Source organism: Mycetomoellerius zeteki, unplaced genomic scaffold (genome assembly GCF_001594055.1).
Source record: "Mycetomoellerius zeteki isolate Tzet28-1 unplaced genomic scaffold, Tzet1.0 scaffold25, whole genome shotgun sequence".
Classification (NCBI taxonomy): Eukaryota; Metazoa; Arthropoda; class Insecta; order Hymenoptera; family Formicidae; genus Mycetomoellerius; species Mycetomoellerius zeteki.
In genome coordinates this window covers 1,390,331-1,407,195 of record NW_017257227.1, presented here as the reverse complement: position 1 = coordinate 1,407,195, position 16,865 = coordinate 1,390,331, and the positions used below count along the sequence as shown (strand labels likewise).

The window sequence follows — 16,865 nt, the reverse complement described above, 5'->3', positions numbered from 1 at the left end:
ACATCGACAATATAGCATGTGTATCAACGTGTATTCGCGCTCTTCGTTACATTCAGACGAATATCTCGTCGCGTGTGCCTGTCCGATGAACGCCGTTTCCTTCATGTCACCTACAATTCGGCGCGCCTCCTTCAGGCGTCCTCGCGTTTTTCTCGTACCACCGTTTGTCCTACCACTCTTTCTCTGTCTCTCTTATCCACATCCGTTACGTCCGGAATCTTGCAGTTGCGAATTCCTGCACGAATGTAAACGCCGGCCGGGACGGCTTTACGAATTGTTTCAGTTTACCTCTACCAACTGCGGATCCTTTCTACGCTTCCTCTCTTTTTTTCTCTCTCTTCCTCTTTCTCGTGCATTCGTCCTTCCTCTTTCTTTCCCTCTTTTTCTCTTCCTCTCGTCTCCGTGTACGTGACCACCAGCCGTATCGCGGAAATTCCACATTTGTTTTCGTTTTCCGGCGCCGTCCCTGGCAGAGCAAGAAGAATCGCCACGACGAGAGAAACGGCAGAAGGAAAATGTAGAGAAGTGAATCAGAAAGTTACATCCACATTCACGATTTCTATTAATACAGGATTAATTAAAGTAAAGAGACAACAAAAAGAGGTGCACGCATTCTTTATATGATATATGAAATCATATAAATTCCCATATTTATGAAGAAAAAAGAAATAGATAAAAAGAAACATCTTGAATGAAATAATATCTATATAATAATACAAATAAAATAAAGATTAAAATTCTGTTATATTTTTCTGTATTTTTATCTCTTCTTACCGAATTACGTGCTCTAAAAAATACGAGTGGTGTAAATGGTACGCATTTAACATTAGGTGTTAAAATAATTTTCACCATGTTGGTATTTATATTGTATAAAGTGAGAAAGTACCGCTTGAAGTGCAGACCTGCGAGCGAGAAAAACAAGTGAACTCTCGAACAAAGAAAGAACAATTCTCATACATATAAACATGTTGAGAATTATATAACACTGTAAATGATGTTAAATCCACGCCCATATTTTTAAAAATGAATATCTTAAAGATATCTATAAGTGAATAAAAAATATTCTAGTATTTTTTTAATGCTCTGCAACATATCTAAAGCCCACCGAAATCGGCGAAGAACAGTTTTGACGGTCCCCTTGCAAGAACAATGAAAAATGAAGCTACTTCTGGCATGGTATTTGACAATTATTTTTTACTGGAAATACGTAAGTATATCATACTAGGGTTACATAAAAGAAGGGCGAGTCCTTTTATCGTGCGATGTTCGAAAGAGAGCCCGTAAAAGACTCTTCTTCTCGGCAGAAACACCAAAAACACTCACATCGAGCGCGGGATGAAATCACACTATGCGTATTGTTCCAAGACCTTCCTTTTGTTCTATACTTCTATCCCTCACGAACGGCGGAACACAGCCACTCAGCTTCTTGTTTCCCGCCCGGACGCCTTTCTTCTTTTCTTCCCTTCGTTACACGCAACTGCAAAGCGAAGTGGCGTATCGGGAAAATTCCGCGTTTCTGGCAGACTTTTTTTCAGCGTTGAGATTTCGAGAGAGAAATAGAGAGAAGCACCCTTTGAAAACGTCCGAACCGAGAGCTCTTTCGTCTCGTGTAAGAAAGATAAGTGCGCGCATAATACGACTTAGAATCGCGTTGTAATTCTATTATAGCGATTACTCTGAGCTTGTTATCAGTGGCAGGCCAGGATCGTTACTTGAATTATCGCGCTCCTTGTATCTCATTCCATGAGGATCAAGAACACTCAAATCAGTATACTCGCGATACCTACGGTAACAAAATGAGCTCTCGTGAGACTCGCGGGTTTCTAGTGAACAAGAAGGGATTTTGTTTTCCCAAACGTGCCCGTACGAGTATAAATGTCGAGTACAACTACACACACAGAGAGAGTATTCATGTATTTCTTCCTTTCTGCTGTCATACACTTCCTATACATCTCCACGGGGTTCTGGTTCCGTGCACCCTTTCAGAACAAAGATCATTCCGCGGAAATATCGCGTGCGTTTTCGTTTTTCAATATTATCTTTGTAGCCAAGAAGATAAGCCAAGTGCGTACGAAGCTGCGCGAGTTAATAAGAGATTCCCAAAAGGATACGCTCGCAGCTTTATGTATACGTATAATGGGGAGTATGAGAACCGAGGTTCAAAGCTAGCGTTCAAAGGTAATATAACTTTGGCTTGATACGACACGGATTCTATAATTTTCTCGATGTACGTCGTGAAAGCACTCACTCATTCTTATTATACACTTAGTCAAAGAGCATCTATTACACCAACGGATTTCTAACGCAGCAGCGCGTCAGGTCCAATACGCGAGAGAGAAGAGAAAATGATTTAAACGGTCCCCGTCGCCGAACTGTAATAGGCATGGGCGCGCGAGTCGGTGCATTAATTCCGTAGTCGTCCGAGTTGTCCGGGAAGAGATACGTGACCGGAATGTCCAGCAAATAAAGTGCTCTGCTCACCTGGATGACGGTAGCTAGGGGACTTTTGTTGGCCGGATAGTCGAGGCTGTCTCGATACGCCCAAGCGAGTGGCTCGTAGGTGCTGTGATTGGCCTGAAAAATAGTCCAGTCGCCGCCAGGAAGTGGTCCCCAGGCCGTTTCTCCCGATCTGGTTAATCGAAGAATGGGAGACGCCGCATTCAGCTGAGCATCCTGGAGGAAGAAAGAGCGATCTGATTCTATATGGCTCGCACAAAAGTTCCACTCCCGCTCGTCGTGCCAGATTTCCTCGCTTTTGGGAAAATCAAATTTTCGGAGGCATCACACGCGCTTTGGCGCTTTGTTAGAAGAGAATTGTTCAGGCCGCGCGATTTTATATTCAGAATATTACGAGCAATAATATTTCTTATAAAATATGCGAGACTCTACGAAATGTAATGATAATTACGTCAAAAATTATTTAAAAATTCATAGGATATATATTAATAGGCTATAAAAAAAATTATATCGAAAATCCAGACAATTATTTTAAATATTCCAAATTTTAGATTGCATTTATTCCACGCGTTCGAAATAATTTCGATTTTATGTAATTTATATACCAAAAATAAAATTAGTCTAAATGTTTATTTAAATATGTCGAGAAAATTGCTTTGTGATAAAATGATAAAATCGCTTTGTAGTTATTTAAAGAGAAGTGACATATTTCGTGCTCGATGAATACGAACACTATGAACAGTTTTGTCCCTTTTTCTGAATACGATCATTATTCACGAGATATGCCACGCGTTCGAGGTACGATCGATGCTCTAAAGTTTTAAGAAGATTGTAACTTATTTTCAATTACGAATATTATGGCAATAAGAAGCTGCAGATAGTTGATATCACGGAATTAGGTATCCAATAATTAACCATTAAAATGATTCAAGAGTATGTGCTGCAAATATTAACACAAATACGCAATATTTTTGAAACATATAATATCGGTTATTTTATTATCACATATACTATTACTATAGGGATCACGGTTTTTATTGCTTCCTTTTATAAGGATTTGTTTCCTCGTTTTAATATCACTTTCCGCGATACAAATTTGATTGCAACCATAAAAATTATCTCACAGATTTTCTATCATCATGGCTTTCTTAAATAATTCCTGATAAAATTGATCATAAAGTACCTTTTATCACGATAAAAATATCAACGCTATCTTTATGTTTCAATTATTGCATTTCGTTCTTGATAATGTAATTAAGAAATAAAATTGCAACAGTTTATTCTTGTGTGTGCCGACTTTAAATTTGACTAAATTAAATAAGTTATAATATAAAATTGTACTATAAAAAAATACAAAAAATGTGATATGTACACAAGAATATAAAATCTTAATAAAAATAATAAAATACATATAGTTTGTCAAAAGAATGTTGATGTATATCTGAGAATAGAGTTCGAATATCTAATGTTGGGAGACTGACCTTCAATCTAAGATTAGTATGTATAAAAAGTGGAAAGCCCTTCAGCTGAGCACCAACGAGACTCTCTTCTCCTGGAGGAGCAAAACCCACGATTCCAACTGAATATTCCCTGCAATATTTGTCGAGTAGCTCACGATTCCATTTGTCCATCTGCAGGTACTTGTTTAGATTCTCAAAGATCAGCACCCCGTACCGACCCTTGTCGAGGTTCGTCAACACCGGTAAAGACTTACCGGCTACCTCCACTTTGTACCTGAAAGCATATCGGCAATATTTCATATTTAATAGTCTATAAAATTTGACATTTTTCGAAAATTAAGAGAAAATTTTTATTATTAAAAAAATAGAACGTTTTTGTCGTTTTCATCAAAACTAAAACACATCAATTTATAACGCATATTCTATACACTCTCTCGAAAAAATATTTTATTACATTTTACTCGGAAATTTTTAATATTTTTATGAGTGAAATTTTCAATGAAAGAGAGAAGTCATAAGTTTTCACTATCGTTGCTTTTAATGTCGAACGATTCACTTGTAATAAGATATACAGGTACTACAAATATAATAGTTTTGTGGCGAGTACTTTTCGAAAGTCCTATAATTTTTATGGATATATCGTAGTACGCTCTACGTTTACCGTTTCTGGATGCCATTAAAACTGTAGCGATATATATTCCGCTAATCGCCTTCGGGGTCTCTGTGCTTAAGAATTGAACATAGAGGAATGTAGACTTTTGCGAACTCCGTTTCAGTGCGCATTATTCTTACGGGGTTTATACATATATAAGTTAAGCGGGAATAAAAAGTTTTGTTAACGTGTTCTTTAAAATGGAATAAATTCTCCTGCCCTCTCTCCGTTCTTCCTCTCTTTCTCTCTTCCCCCCATCTTACTACTAGCTAATACTTCCGGGATCTTTCTCTCTCTCTTTTCCCGCCAAAGCAAATATTTCATTGCAAATATTTAGACGTGAATGTCACTCGTGTAAGATACAGTCGTCAACGTGTGTTTTGACAATTTCAATCCGATGGCGTATCGGATGTTTAAAGTGCGACCTGTAGTAAATAGAAGTAAAATGGAATATCGATAAATAGAGTGTCCCGGTGGGGAGACCGCTGGTATTGTTAAACGATAAAACTGAGATACTTTATATCGAAATTCCATTTATGTAACATCCAAAAAATGCTGCGCGAATAATAAAGCAATTACACGTATGATACACATTCTCTTCTATATATCGAGACATTTGCGAGATTTATTGCATTTTTTAGAAGTTACATCCCGGCTAGTATCTCAATTGCAAAAAAAATCGACAGGCCATACTTCTGCCCTGTGAGCGATAAAATAATTTTATTGCGGAAATAAACTGCCGAGGCTTCTCTCGTCGATCGTACCGATGGATTTCTCTCATACCCTGTCGCGCGTCGTAAAGAGATGGCGCGAATATCAGATTTATTGGAGATGTATTCCGATAAAAAAATTTAACAAAAAAAGAAATAAAAAAGGAAGAAGAATGTACCGCCTGTTCAATAGCAAGCTATATGTTCGATTTTTTAGCAGAATTTTTTGGGCAATGGAAAGCATATTGTGTATTGCTCGTAAAGCTGCAATGGAATAAATATTCAATGGCACATACGTAAAGTTACGCTGTCTATTATTTGTAACATCGAGATTAACGATAAAATTTTTTATTCTCAAACAAATCACGTACGTTCATTTTCTTTAATCGTTAATAGCCATACGAACTGAAATGACTGTATATTAGATCGTCCATAAATGATTTTACGTCAAATCATCTATAATAAAGTCCGACGGTAAATGGTAAATATTTGAGACATTTGTAAGCACAATAAATATTGAATGCTGTTTCCGCTGGAACGGTAACTATTCTATTGTAATAAATATTTGCCAAATAATTCCAACCCCCGACTCACAACAGAACGTATCAATATGAAATTTCATCAAATGAAAGGAAAAAGCACGAAAAGAAAGAAAGCAGTAAGGTAGCATTCAACCAGTGTGTAGTATTGCTATTAAAAAATAGCAAACCATATTCAGAGTATAGCAAACAGTTTTAGATTGTCCATGCAAACGTAGACAACCGGAAAAGCCGCTATAGAGGTTTATGCGGATCAATATCAACGATAGTTTGGATATCACCTATTTGTGTTTAACATTCAGAACCGATTCTAATCGCGTATATACATCAATGCGTTAGCATGCCAGAACGGCAGATTGCCGTTATTCGAATGCAAAATAGTCCTGATATCGTCTGTAAAACATCGCATTTGTTAGTAAAATATTATAATTGCGATTTATTTGGCGAATTCTTCACTAATGATAATAAAAATAACTTTATTAAAGTACGAGAGATATTATACATAAAGATAAATATATTGGAGAGCAGCAACTCAAGAGACATCAACAACAATAATGCTGCTTACACAAACCTATAAAGCTCTTGATATAATTTAAAACTATACATATATAAAAATAAAAAACTTTATAAATAAAAAGAACTAACAATAATATAATAGTAATGATAATCAATAATGTGTGTGTGCAAACTGCAGTTTTGCTGATGCCTTACCATTTGAGTGTACTATATATAGTACTGTTCAATTATATCAATTTGAGTTATTTTTAATTACTTCTATAGGTTGCCAAGTCGCGACTGCTCCTATTCAATATGTCATTAATTTAATTAAAACAATGGAGTTAAACAATTTAATTCAAGAAAATGTATAAAACGTTTATTTTGAAACTAACCACAGAAATGGATTGATTTACATTTTGACATACATGGAAATTATAAATAATAAAATGTGTTATTTAACCCAAAGGATTGAGTTATCACTGCTTGTTTGATATCTAATAATGCATTTTGTCTCGTGTTTTTGCTTTTTAATTTGGCTGTTTGCACATTGCGATAAAGATTATTATTGTTATTATAGTATAAATATTCAAACAATAAGAATTCCTGTTTATTTTTATTTTTAAGAATTCTAACACGCTATAGAAATATGTAAAAAGTATTTTAGTACATAAATATTAATATATTAATATATATTTCAATTTATACACATCAAGTCTCTGATTTCGTAGATAGTTACTTACTGATGTAGTTAGCGCTAGTTTAGCACTTACACTATTAATGCGTAATTTACTGGTTTCGCGCAACAATGAAGATAAATGACTTCAGCATGGTGCAACGACACGACGAACCGACGTGTTCGAGCGAGTTAAGTTAAGGGCCGCGAGTAATCCGCCCAATGTAATAGTTTTATAATTAGGTAAACGTTATTATCAGGCCGCACGTTTATAGCCGACTTTATTTTCGCGTTAACGGATAGCGCCGACGTGCTTCACAACCGTAGCACGAGCGCAGAAAATTTGAGTTAACTGATGAATGCCGGGTATAATTTAGCGATGTAATCGATTCGATAATTGGTAACCGCCCATTAACGATGAGTTAGCCAATTTACGAGGCTAACGAACTGTCATAACGAACCACCCCGCGATAGAGCCTTTTGTTCTTGGCTAACAATCGAGAGTTCGCTGTCCAAGCGCACCGTGCACCCACGCGTCACGCGAAGAATCCGAAAGCGAAATTCAGAAGTATTGATCCTCGCACACTGTCCCCAATCGCGAAACGATGAAAGGCTCGTACGTGCCGGGGATGATATCACGGACTTCGAAATTTGTACACCATGGCACCGGCAGTTTCGTTAATTATATTTCGAACTTCGTGTCCTTAAAAGTTCATTCCGCCTGCCCGATATAAAACTTTCCTGTCTCGCCTGGACGATGAAGATTGAATTAAGTTTAATTAATACGGAATGGGAAGATAAAATTGACGCGGTGTCTGATATTAGATATGTATATTGAATAAGACGCTATTGATCTGAGACGAGATAGCTGAGAGTTTCTATAGTTACTTGTTCCACTGTCTACGTTCTCGCAGGCTTCGTTAACATCCAGTGCTCTAAAATTGAATGGGCTCCTTAGCCGGAATTAACGTTAATTATATTAAGGTTAATATTACATGGAAAGAACAATTTTGCTGAAGTCTAAAATTTAGTTAGACACAAATTAGAAAATAATTTTATTTAAACTATAAAAATAATTATGTAGGATTTAAACTAGTTACTAAAATGTTAAAACTTTTTGTCACAAACGCTTAAACGTTCTACGTGATTATTTCAACAAAGTTATTTTCAGGTCTGTATCTAGACAGATTCTTGAGAAAAGCGGTTCTTTCAGTGTATTTTAAATTCATTGATCTTTCATAATTAATCGGTCATATCAAAATTATATAAAATAATTTTTTTTAATTGAAATTAATATAAATAGAAATACATTTAATAATATAATATCCAGTGCTATTTATGTAATACAAGCACAAAGTACAGTTAATATTAAAGTAAAATGATTATCATTTTAATGACTTATCAAATCTTAATCAAAAACTGCATCTTTGTAAAGTTTTAAAGAAAGGCAGTAAATTGCTTTCGGTAGTAAATTGCAATATCGCTACTAAAGGAAATTAGCCGTATGAAAATGAGACTACCACCCAGCTAGTTTAATTAACCAGCTGTAATTTTATCTTAAGTTCAACTTATTAAAGCAAGGCGTATCAACGTCGAAACAGATTCTTCAGTATCGTTTAATCAAGTAAAATGTTGCTCAGTTTCCCAGCGAATAATGTAAAGAGCAAAAAGCGTTCTCTCTTTAGATTTTCTTCTTGATTTTATATACTTATGACTGCGCACGCTCTCGATCATTTTCGAGCGTATTAAAAAACATTTTATAAAGTTATTATGATAATACCTAACTCGCGGCGTTTCATTATCCGTGGGCGAGACTAGAAATTCACCGAGCAAATTTCACGTTAAAATGCAGATGTAATTCGCGGAAATTCGCGTGCAGGGTAGATATTACAAACGCAAAGTGCCGAGCGGTCCGAATTGTAACGACGTACAAGGCCCCAGGTACGTTTTCATTAAGAAGAATAATTTAATTAAGCGGATTAAATGACAGGATTGGATAACAGCGTACGTGAATCTGGCACAAGTGTGCAATCGCAGATCGTTCATGGCAGTTATCGTAAGTTATCCCTTCGAAGCCGAGATGCAAAAAACGATAAGTAACTTCACGGGATATATATGTACCGACGCAACATCGAGAAGCAACGGTGGCCTCCGGGGGGAAATAATTTACCCCCGGGGCGTGTTCCAAAGAAGTCGTAGTTGCCTCGTAAATTTCTGGCCGACGCGACGCGTGCCACTTCCGCTCCGATTCGCGTTCCTGCTCCCGTCGACCGATCGCCGCTTTTCCGTGAATGAAAAACTCGACAGCGGAGAGTTTTGGGAAAACAACTTCATAATTTCCGCGGAAACCTTTCCGATTTGGCATAAGCGTAGCGTCGGTAATATGAGGAAGGAAATTCCAACAAGGGTTCATTAGTTTCCAGTCGCGTTTACCAGGCGACGGACCTCGCCTTCTTTCCGGACCCGTTTCGTTTTATGCAACCGGGCGAAACTTTTTAAATTGCTCCTCGAATTAAATTATGCCGCATAGTTGACGCAAATTGGACCAAAGGCACGGCGACATTTATGTCAGTGACACGACAGTCGCGCAACTGTTTTAAATGAAGCTCTTGACTAGATTAATAGTATATAAATTCGAAAAATTTATAAAGAATGCGGAGGTAATACCTTACAGATTCAATAAATTCATGTCGGAATTATTAAAACTGCTCAAAAATATCAAGAATTTCCAAAAGTTATACGAAAGTACATTCGAGCGAACTCTTAATAAGTTGTGTCTTGAACTACGATGAGAGAAAAAATGATAATTATTATAAATTAACTATAATTTACAGTCATTTTCGACGCTACATGTAAATTTCTTATAGAATTATATATTAATAAATATAATAATTATTACTAACGTTATAGCAGCAACAATAACTATAAAAATGGAGCTCTTAACTATAATTATTTTGTACCATGCGTGTAATTATAGTGACAAATATCAAATACTTTTCTCTCAATATATGTTACTTCCTAAGTATATTCGATAAAAATTAATTTTAGTCTTTTGTTATTTCTGTTATAAATAGCCTCGTACACAATTTACATTCGTATCTCTTTATAAAGAGGAGTGACAAGTGTCAAGTTTATAGAACCGTGATGTATATAGATAAACCTATTTTCTTAATGTCCTGAACTTTCTTAATCTTAGGAGTACCGCCGCAATCTGCAATAGATCTGCGACAGTACTTCCCTTGAATCCAGCACATATGCTCTTCGCCGGATGTTACGACATTGCCCGATGTTTTCTCTCTCGGGTGCAGAATGTTTCTCTCAAAAATAAATGTCTGAAGTTCCTCCGTGAAGTTCCCGTCGTAGTTTTCGTTGAAGATTTACAAGGCCGGCGACACGTTAGCATTGCAAAATATTGAATTAATCCGGCACTCGCGGACTTCCTGAATCTTTCATTCTTCGCTACCGGTGTTTTCGCACTTCCGGATTTAAACGAAGATCGGCTTATACCCTTCCGCCGATTTCTCCTGCCTACGAAGAAGTAAAAGAAATCGCGATTACAACAAACGAGCGTAAGCTATTAGGTAAACAGATGAAAGAAGACCCAAAAAGTCTAGAGGATTATCGTGCCATTCGTTACGCATAAATTGCTGTTTACCAAGACAAACCGTTTGGATACGCTTAAATGCTGCCAGACATAACAACCACTGTAACATAAAGCAACTAACATCCACGATTGTCGTACACGCTTCGCGCAGATAAAATAAAACGATGAAAGACGATCACGGTAACCCTATCTCATCATGAGGCTCTTGGTAAAGATATCCGATACTCTAACATGACCCAGATAGGGATCTTCAAAAGTATCGGCTATGGATGCTTTTAGTCAGCCTTGCTAGCACTATCTATGTATTATCTTATAGTATCGATATTCCGTAATGTAGAAACTAGTACGGCTATTCGCTATAAAGCGAACGATCATCTAATACCAAAATGTATCGAATTTTTTTTTCAAATATCAATATCGAACATTGTACCCATGAAACGTTTGACCGTTCGTAAAATTGGTGCGTTCTCTCTGGTATTTGTAAATAGTACGACAACATAGCAACGATAAACGATAAAAGGCAAACGCCGTTGCGTCATTCGCCGATGCGATATCTCGCAGCCATTGTCGTTTCTCGTTGCGAGAGGAAGGACTAAAAGCAGAAAGCGGCGGCACAACGAGGGTCGGGAAGAAGCTCAAACGAAGAAGGAAACCGGCCACCCTTCGGCGCGGAGCATCGCCGTAGACGAGGTGGGCAAACACGATTTACTCCCAGCAAGGACTTATCTTCCTGGCTGGCGGCGGTCGCATCCGGTGCGGCGACAACGGGAACGAGCTCAAACGAGAAAAGTCGTCGCCCAGGCGGATTTGCCGAAAGTGCATTCCGTGGAATGAAGAGGGACGGCGACGTGGGCGAGTATAAGAAAATAAGGTGCTTGCCGAGCTGGCAAAGCGGAAGCGACCGCCGCCACCTCTGAAGAAATACATAAAACTGTTTTTACGGAGGAAGTAGAGTGTCTTAGACCTATTGAACCATTTAGAGAGATTCGTAATCTATTTGAGGGATTAGAGAGACTTTTCGTTAATCAATTTGAAATAATTTTTCATTAACAAAAATGTAAGTAATTTTTGCATACAATGGTCAGGAAGAAAGAATTTTTTAGAAATTGTTTTAGAGAATGTCTGCGGCATTATCTTTTGTTAAAATAACTACTACACAGCTATCCCGAAGGAATTTTTCGTCGATTAAATTTCCTCACTCGCGAACGTGCTTTAACAAACTTCTCGGCAAATAGTAATAAGGTGAAAATACATTTTCAAGCGAGAAATGAATACCTGGAGAATTCTATGCAAGAATACAAATAGGAGCTGCTATGCTGCATTGTACAGACTGCGCTTTTCTTTGCGAAGGCATTATATATTGTTTTTCAGAAAAAATTGTAGATTCATTTATCATAATATTCAAATTTTTAATCCAGACGTAGCTATATTTAATCTCCGTAATATAATATACGCACAATCTAAAAATGTAACTAATAATAAATCTTCTTTTTATCAGTCTTTAAGAATACAGCGTTATGATAAAAGTCAAGGGAGAATTTGCTGAAAATTAGGACAAATTCAGTTAGGAGTAGAATTTTTTGACTCAATTTATCGAGGGTGCCTCATAATCAGAATTTCTTTGTCAGATCGCCGAAGCGTATTTAGTTTAATCTATTCAAACGCCTCTCGTCTTTCATCGCGGAGGAGATTACGCACGCATACAAAGACGTTTTATTAGGATGGGATTTAATTCGAAAGGATCCACCGCAGCTGGCCCATTGTGACTCATCCAGGACGGAAGGCGCGGCGGAATCCGCATTCGCGTATTGTCGAGATCTCCGCGAATTCCGCGAGAGGTGGGTATATATACGACGTATATTTATTCTTTTGTGCCGCGGCGCAAAATGTAAAAAGACGGTGCCGGGCTGCGGCAAATAAAACCGGCGGCGCAACGCCCGGCGCTGCAGACCATTTCCCGACGATCTTTCTATCGTGGTTCAGACAGCCGCACTGATGATCTGTATCTGGATAAAAATCCAATTATCCTGTATAATGGACGCATAGCCCGCGCCGATGCGAGCGGAATTAACGCAACCATTACGGCACGATGCGAGATTAACTCTTCGGCGGATCTATCGGCTGGAGCTATCACTTTTTTCCGAATTCAGAATAGAGCATTTACGTTACATTCCACTGTTTCGTTCACATACTATCAAAAGTATATCAGAAGAATTTATTTCTAGAGTGTCAATCTGTCGTTTTCATTTGGTATAAATTCTCTTTCTCTTTCGCAAATAACTGAATATTTGTAATTGTACGATAATATAAAATTCACATATAGAAGAAGGGTAAAGCTGTATAGATATATATATTGTAGGATTAATGTCATTCATGACTTTTAGTTAGTAATACTTTTCGGCTTTTGTATTATGGATCTAATTTATTGCGTTCATTAGCGGCGAAAAAGGCTTCGCTATTTATGTAGGACGTGCTCACAACGGCTAGCTTTTACCTTTTAAAAAAGCTGAAAAAGCATGTGACCTGTTTGATAATAATCTTTAATTAGCGAAGTACATATTGTGACGAAATGCTGGATATAGAGAGATTACGACGAAAAAAATTCGTTCGCATTTTTACAGCGTTGAGATAGCCACAGTTTTCCAGAAACGCGGCATACATTTATTCTTTTGTACGATGTCAGGTTGAATCGCGAACGAATCACAAATAAAATCACCCGGCGGGGTCTGTCCTGTGCACGGTATTTTTCAGTTTGAAGTCGCCCTTGTGTCTCGTGAATTCTGCAGCACCAAATTTGTCCGCGTCGATGATTGTAAAGAACACCGGGGCTTTTTTGCATGATACAACAGAAACATATCGTAAAAATTACTATTGTTCCTGGCAATTTTTACATTTTTATTTTTTTTTATGTTTGTTGAAGTTTTCTGGATATTCGGAATAAATGACCGAATAATAACACAATATAGAATAATATACAATAATCGGTAGAAATAAAAATAAATAATATACATACAAAAGTGATCAAATTCGGAGTGTTTTTGCCATAACTTTTTTCGTAACAAAATCTTCATGGAAGTTGAAAATGCTCTATTATTAGTTTTGAGTCATTCTTGTGTCCGCGTCGATGATAAAGAATACCAAGGCTTTTTTGCACGATGATAACAGAAACATATTGTAAAAATTACTACTTTTGATAATTTTTATTTTTTATTTTTGAACTTTTTTAAGCATTAGAGATAAGTACCTAAATATGAATGTAGCGCAATGTGGAATATACAATATAATCGGTAGAAAATACTAAAAATAAATATAGATACACAAGCGAGCAAAATTAGAGATTGTTTTTGTCAAGAATTTCTAAAGAATCTTTACATGGAATTGGGAAATGCTCCACGAATTAAGCATAATATTGTTACAGCCTATTTCTTTGTCTCGAAATTCCCTCTAATACACATTTATTGAAGAACCTATGTTGGTACTGTCCCTCGCTTCACTTATCGCAACACTCACGGTAATCCGTCTTCGTTGTCCCACGCTGCTTCCCGTGCTTCTCTGGTTGTATTTTTCTTCCTACTTCGGAACAACATCTCGAGCGAGCATCAATGCGGCATGCTTTAGCTTAATCGCCAACAATAACTTACCGCTGCAAGTTTCGAAGTTTAGCCGCTTCGATCATGGACTTTGTGGTCTTCGTGGGCGATTCAAATTGACTTCCAAGTTTGCTAATTCCGTCGGAGTTAGTCCTACCATTAATCGGCCAAGGTCCGGCATGTTTTCGGCTTATATTCTCGTCAACATGTATCGTAAGAAAGGGTGAAAACTTATACATTAGCAGTAGAAGATACAAGTTCGTCAAGCTTATCGACGAGATATTTCATAGAGCTATAAGCATTAGCATAGGATTTTTTTTTACGTATTTTGGAACATTATTATCAATTCAATCTAATCCATATATTAGTATCAATTACTTAATTACACGTTTGATATATCTATTTTATTATAAAATTCTATATTAATACATCTTTTTTTATAAATAAAAAAATGTCCTTTTCTCGTTGCATCTCTCAATTAAACTAAAAAAGACAATTTTCGATCTATAGTAAATCTGTAGATTCTACTTAAGTAGATGTATAAATTTAATGTCGTTTCATCTAAAGTTTGCTTAACTAGTTAAGTTTTGGTATTATTTGCACCTCTCTCTCGAAGCTTGTATAGGAAATTTAAAATTCTATACACGTGTACACTTGCGTAGATTCTCAAGAGTCATGTATAATTCGAAGGAACGAAGATTCATAAATGATGCAACCGTAAAAGCCATCGTTCGCGCTGCTGTGCCAATTGCTCCGGTTGCCTGAGAAGAGCGATTGCACAGGAAGCTATCAACTTAGACTACCGACTCGGCGAGCATGCAAATCACGCAATACTGCCGCGGCCAGACAGCAAGCGGTGACCACTAGCTGTTAATCGATCGATCGTCAAGCCGTGCCGAAACATGACGTACGAAAAGCGGATTTGCGACAAATCTGCATAGTCATAAGACGGATCGTCGAGCGGGACAATATCTTCGTGTTTATACGGAGGGCGACAATAGTTCATCATGGCATATGTCGATCATGCTGCACGGGCGATGACCGATGAAAGCCTGATCGATCGATCATTTGTTTCAACATGAAAAAAGTTGGCGTGAATTTATTCGGCCTATATGCAAGCGCGATAGTTATCTTCCGGCTTGATTACGATACTCTGTTGTAAAACGTGACATTGACGAGATAGGACTAAACTGTTAATTGTACATCCATTCGGCGTGTTGCGGTGAAAGATAGTAATGAAGAACTGCCCGACTTGTCGGAAATGTATGTAAGCCTCGTGTTCTGGTATCTTGATAGCAATTCATTCAAGGAAGAGGTTACACCTTACACGGATCAGATGGACTGTCTCATTTACATATGTAAGGAAAATGGAATCTGGCGATACAGTTGCGATTAATATTATCAATTAATTTTGTCTGCTATTCCTTTTCAGTATGACAAAATAACGATACAGATTAAATATTTTTAATGATAAATAATGAAACGTACATAACGTTAATTCAATAAAATAGTTAATTTCAACAAAACATTAAATTGTATACATCATAATCGCTACATGTGTCAGATAAAATATTATAAAGCAATATATTGTAGTTTCCTTAAATTATAGAATGTAAACAGAGAATGTAAAGCACTTCGTTGCTTTATAAGATATTGCCTTTTATCGAAAAAGTATATAATCGGCTTTCATGACAGATCGATCCGTCCATAAAGGTAAACAAGTAGTTGAACTATTATTGTCGAATAAGACACAGTGGAAGAAAAGTTCGAATTAATAAATAACAACCAGTGACTTCTCATGAGAAATCAAGTTCAGCCGTATGGATAATCGTGTGCCATCTTTCTCGGTTATACAAACGCGCATCGAAGTTCGGCGGTACAGTCGTGTTTTCCAATACCATTAATCGGCTTCATACAATTCTATCGAGTTCGTTGAATCCAATAATCGGCTTAGGATCGCAACAAATCTCTGCGCTCCATTACACGTGCTATCCTTGATCTACAGAATATTTAGGTAGCCATGATGGCATATTGTTCTTCCTACAATTCAACGTTAAATCAGTCGTGTCCAATTTCGAGGTTCCCAAGACACCAGCGAAATCAGATAGCTATCGCGCAAAATGACCGTACGATTTACGAAGTGCAAAACATAATGGTTAAATAAATAATTGCATTTCGTCTGCTTTCACTCAGGCATTACACTGGGACCGTAACTGCAAAGCTTATTAATCCCTTCAGATCAAAGAAACTTATAATCCGTCCTCTGAGACGCAAAACGGTTACCTTTATGACTGCATACGAGGATTGAGAGTATTATACGCGCGTTATTATAAAATATTTTTAAAATGTTTTTTACGCCAGAGCAAGAATATAACGATAATTGCTCTTTTATGAAAAAAAATATATAAGTATCAGAATTAATTAATACATGTACATTAATTAATTCTTACATTTATAATTCATCTTTTAATATGTATATATAATATAGAAGATTTCGATTTACATAAAATTTTTTACATAAAATGTATAATTTTTTTTAAGATTTTTTAACAAATTATTAAAAAATCTTTTTTAAGATATATTGTAAATTTGGTATGTTTTTTTTCGAAAGACTGACTTCTAGGAATATATTGTGTGCGTAACTATTTTAAAAATTTTGTATGATTTCAGAAATTCACACAA

General features: G+C 36.7%; 1 protein-coding gene across 1 annotated transcript in view; it reads right to left on the bottom strand.

Annotated features, from left to right (window-relative positions):
* Positions 1-16,865, bottom strand: part of sfl (N-deacetylase and N-sulfotransferase sfl) — a 117,810-nt gene that overhangs the window by 6,753 nt on the left and 94,192 nt on the right. Inside the window, exons 4-5 of the mRNA XM_018449848.1 lie at positions 3,939-4,191; positions 2,482-2,673 (exon numbers count right to left, since the gene is read on the bottom strand). Coding sequence (XP_018305350.1) covers positions 2,482-2,673; positions 3,939-4,191 — 445 coding nt within the window. The remainder of the gene's footprint in view (positions 1-2,481; positions 2,674-3,938; positions 4,192-16,865) is intronic.